At 37.9% G+C, this 3,201-nt stretch overlaps 1 protein-coding gene across 1 annotated transcript; it reads left to right on the top strand.

The window, feature by feature from the left end:
- The first annotated feature begins 1,302 nt into the window (after positions 1-1,302).
- On the top strand, positions 1,303-3,201 carry LOC135714054 (uncharacterized protein K02A2.6-like). The gene has a single exon (XM_065237322.1). It carries the CDS (start codon positions 1,432-1,434, stop codon positions 3,199-3,201), a length of 1,770 nt encoding a protein of 589 aa, XP_065093394.1. The 5' UTR covers positions 1,303-1,431.

Genomic DNA, 3,201 nt, shown 5'->3' with positions numbered 1-3,201 from the left:
AAGTGAAACGAATCCACCGAAAACAGGCTCAGACGGAAAGTTTCCAGAGTGAGCTAGGGTAAGTTACGTCGTAGCAGACAGTGCACTTGTAAGCAAATTTTGCTAGAGTAGCTGTTGAGCATATTCAAAGCCGTGAAGGTGTTAGCATCGAACGAGTTCAGGAAAATAAGGATTTTCTTGTAGTGAAATATTTGTGCGCATATTGGTTTTGTGAAATAAATTCCAAATTCACCGTTCATTGTCCTCTTCACAATTACTAATCTCCATTTTGAATTTTCTTTCACAGTCCCCGTCACAGAGTCGTTTTCTTTTGTCTCCTAGTGTACAAGAGAAGGCGAGAGACGTTTCTCGACGTGAGTATAACAAATTTTCCGAGAGAAAAATCAACGAGAGAAGAGAGCTACGGAATCTCGTGAGTTACCGAATCGTAAGAGTGAGTAACCAAGTAGCGAGAGTGTCAGACAATCGGTCCGGTTGTTGAGACAAGTCGAGAGAACACTTGTGGATCAATAGCAGTAAACAAGAAATCAGTAGCAGCAAACAACTTAATTGCAAAGTGGAAACGTGAAGTTTATACGGAGAGCAAGAAAGAAGTGCATGGTTTTTTACGTCGATTAGTGGAAAGGAGGAACAAATAATTTCACCGAACGGAGTGTCATCTCCAGCGCGAGTGAACGGACGGCGGATTGTTCAAAACAAGCAGTGAGAGTGTGTAGATCATCGGAGAACGTCTGGCGTGAACAAAACAGTTGAACCTTGAGCAGAGCGCTTCTCGTAGGTTGAGGGTGAGATTCAGTGAATAGTGAACAACAGAAAACGTGAGTAATAGCCTTTTTCACATTCCATTCGCAGATAGATTGTAAACAAAATGTCAGTTCCTGGTATGATCGGAACAATTGATCATTTTCATGTTGGTAAATCATTTTGCAATTATATAGAGCGATTTGAGATAATGTGTAAATTAAACAAAGTTAAAGCGGAAGAGAAAAAGCAGTGGTTTATTTCCCTTAGTGGTGATGATGTCTTTGACGAGATCAAATTGCTATTTCCAAAAAAAGATGTAAATGAGTTGGATTTTGATGAAATGATTCAAAAATTGAAGTGTCGTTTTGATAAGACTGAACCTGCACTTCCCTAATAAAAAATAACCATAAACGAATGATAACCCAAATCATTGAACTATTCCACAAATGGTTTGGATGATACCCAGAACACGTCGTTAAGCAAATTAACCATACAATTTTTATTATGGTTATGCACAGATACAAATTTTACACTAAGTTTCAAGGACCAACCGAAAGCGCTGAAAATTTTGTTCTCGCAATAAAACTATTAGCAGAAAGTTGCAACTTCAAGGAGTTCAAGGATGAAGCTGTTAGAGATAGACTCATTATTGGTCTTCGTGATAAAAAACTTCAGCGTAAAATATTGATGGAAGACGAAATAACGGTTGAAGCAGTAGAAAAGTTAATCATTAGCGATGAAGTTGCAAGCCAGAGAACCAGAGAAATTGTTGATCCGAACGACACAGGAGCTATTTTGTCGGTTAGGCACCGTTTAGGTCAAAGAAATAATCACCGCGTTTATAGACGTTCAGAGCAGCGAAGCAGTAGATTCCGTTCAAGAAGTAGAAGTCAGGATCGTGATGGAAGTCGATCTGGAAGTGGGGACAGGAACAATGCGTTCAAGCGAGGTAAACATGACTGGAATGGACACAGCAATGCAGTTTGTAATTATTGCAAACGCATAGGACATATTAGGAAAAATTGTTGGTTTTTAAACAAAAATTCGGTGAAATTCGTAAAACAGGTAGACTCTACTGACGAAGTACCATTTGACAAATTCAACAGAATAAGCATAAACAACTCTAGTGACGAATCAGATATTAATTGCATGAAAATTGGAAGTAACAGCAACGTGAGCGAACCATGTTTAGTAGAGGTCATAATTCAAGGTCGTAGGTTGATGATGGAAATTGACACAGGGTCAGCAGTTGCTGTGATCAGTAAGACGTTGTATAGAAAACTTTTTGATTCTGTTGTTTTGACAAAATGTAACAAGAAATTGGTGGTAGTTAACGGTTCTAAGCTTGCCGTTGCTGGACAGCTTCTGGTAAAGGTCAGTCTTAACGGACGTAGTAGTTTGGAAAAACTTGTAATTTTGAATACCGAATCTGATTTTACCCCTCTTTTGGGAAGAGACTGGATGGAGAGCTTCTATCCAGAATGGAAGTTACACTTCCTGAACCCTGGAGTTATTAACCATTTGGGCTTTGACACATTTCGTGAAAATGCAATAGTTAACATAAAACAAAAATATTTTAAAGTATTTAGTAAGGATTTTTGCGAACCTATTTCAGGGTTCAAGGCTGATCTTACTTTCAAGTCAGAGCAACCAATTTTTAAACGTGCATACCAGGTACCATACAAGCTAAAGGAGAAGTTTTTGAATCATCTGGACATGCTTGAGCAACAAGGAGTTATAACAGCTATCAAGGCTAGTGAATGGGCTTCGCCTGTTATCGCAATTTTGAAAAAAGACGGAGATATACGCATGGTAATTGACTGCAAAGTCTCTTTGAATAAAGTTTTAATTCCTGACACTTATCCTCTTCCACTCGCTCAGGATATTTTTGCATCGTTAGCAGGATGCAAAGTATTCTGTTCTTTGGATCTAACAGGAGCATATACGCAGCTCGAGCTATCGGATCGTTCAAAGAAATATGTTGTAATTAACACTGTTAAAGGTCTATACACATTTAATCGTTTACCGCAAGGTGCGACATCAAGTGCGGCTATGTTCCAGCAAGTCATGGACCAAGTTCTGAAAGGACTTGAAGGTGTCTGCTCTTATCTCGATGACGTCCTGGTTGCAGGTAAAACAATAAAAGAATGTTATGACAAATTAGTACAAGTACTTGAAAGGCTTGCTAATGCAAATGTTCGTGTTAATTTCAAAAAGTGTAAATTTTTCGTTGAATCTCTACAGTATTTAGGACATATGATCACAAAAGATGGTTTATTGCCTTCTCGAGAAAAACTTTTAACAATTGAAAAAGCTAAAACACCACAGAATGAAAATGAGTTGAAAGCTTATCTTGGTCTTATTAATTATTACAATAAATTCATTCCAAATATGTCATCTAAACTAAGGTGTCTATACAATCTTTTGAAGAAAAATGCATGTGACAGAAGCATGTGA

Source organism: Ochlerotatus camptorhynchus, unplaced genomic scaffold, assembly GCF_037179485.1.
Source record: "Ochlerotatus camptorhynchus isolate MF236.1 unplaced genomic scaffold, CSIRO-AGI_Acam_v1.1 ptg000602l, whole genome shotgun sequence".
Lineage (NCBI taxonomy): Eukaryota > Metazoa > Arthropoda > Insecta > Diptera > Culicidae > Ochlerotatus > Ochlerotatus camptorhynchus.
This window is presented reverse-complemented; position numbering and strand designations above follow the sequence as displayed.

What these genes read in the sequence shown, in the direction of transcription:
- LOC135714054 (XM_065237322.1), top strand. Translation starts at nt 1,432, where the DNA reads ATGGAAGACGAAATAACGGTTGAAGCAGTAGAAAAGTTAATCATTAGC.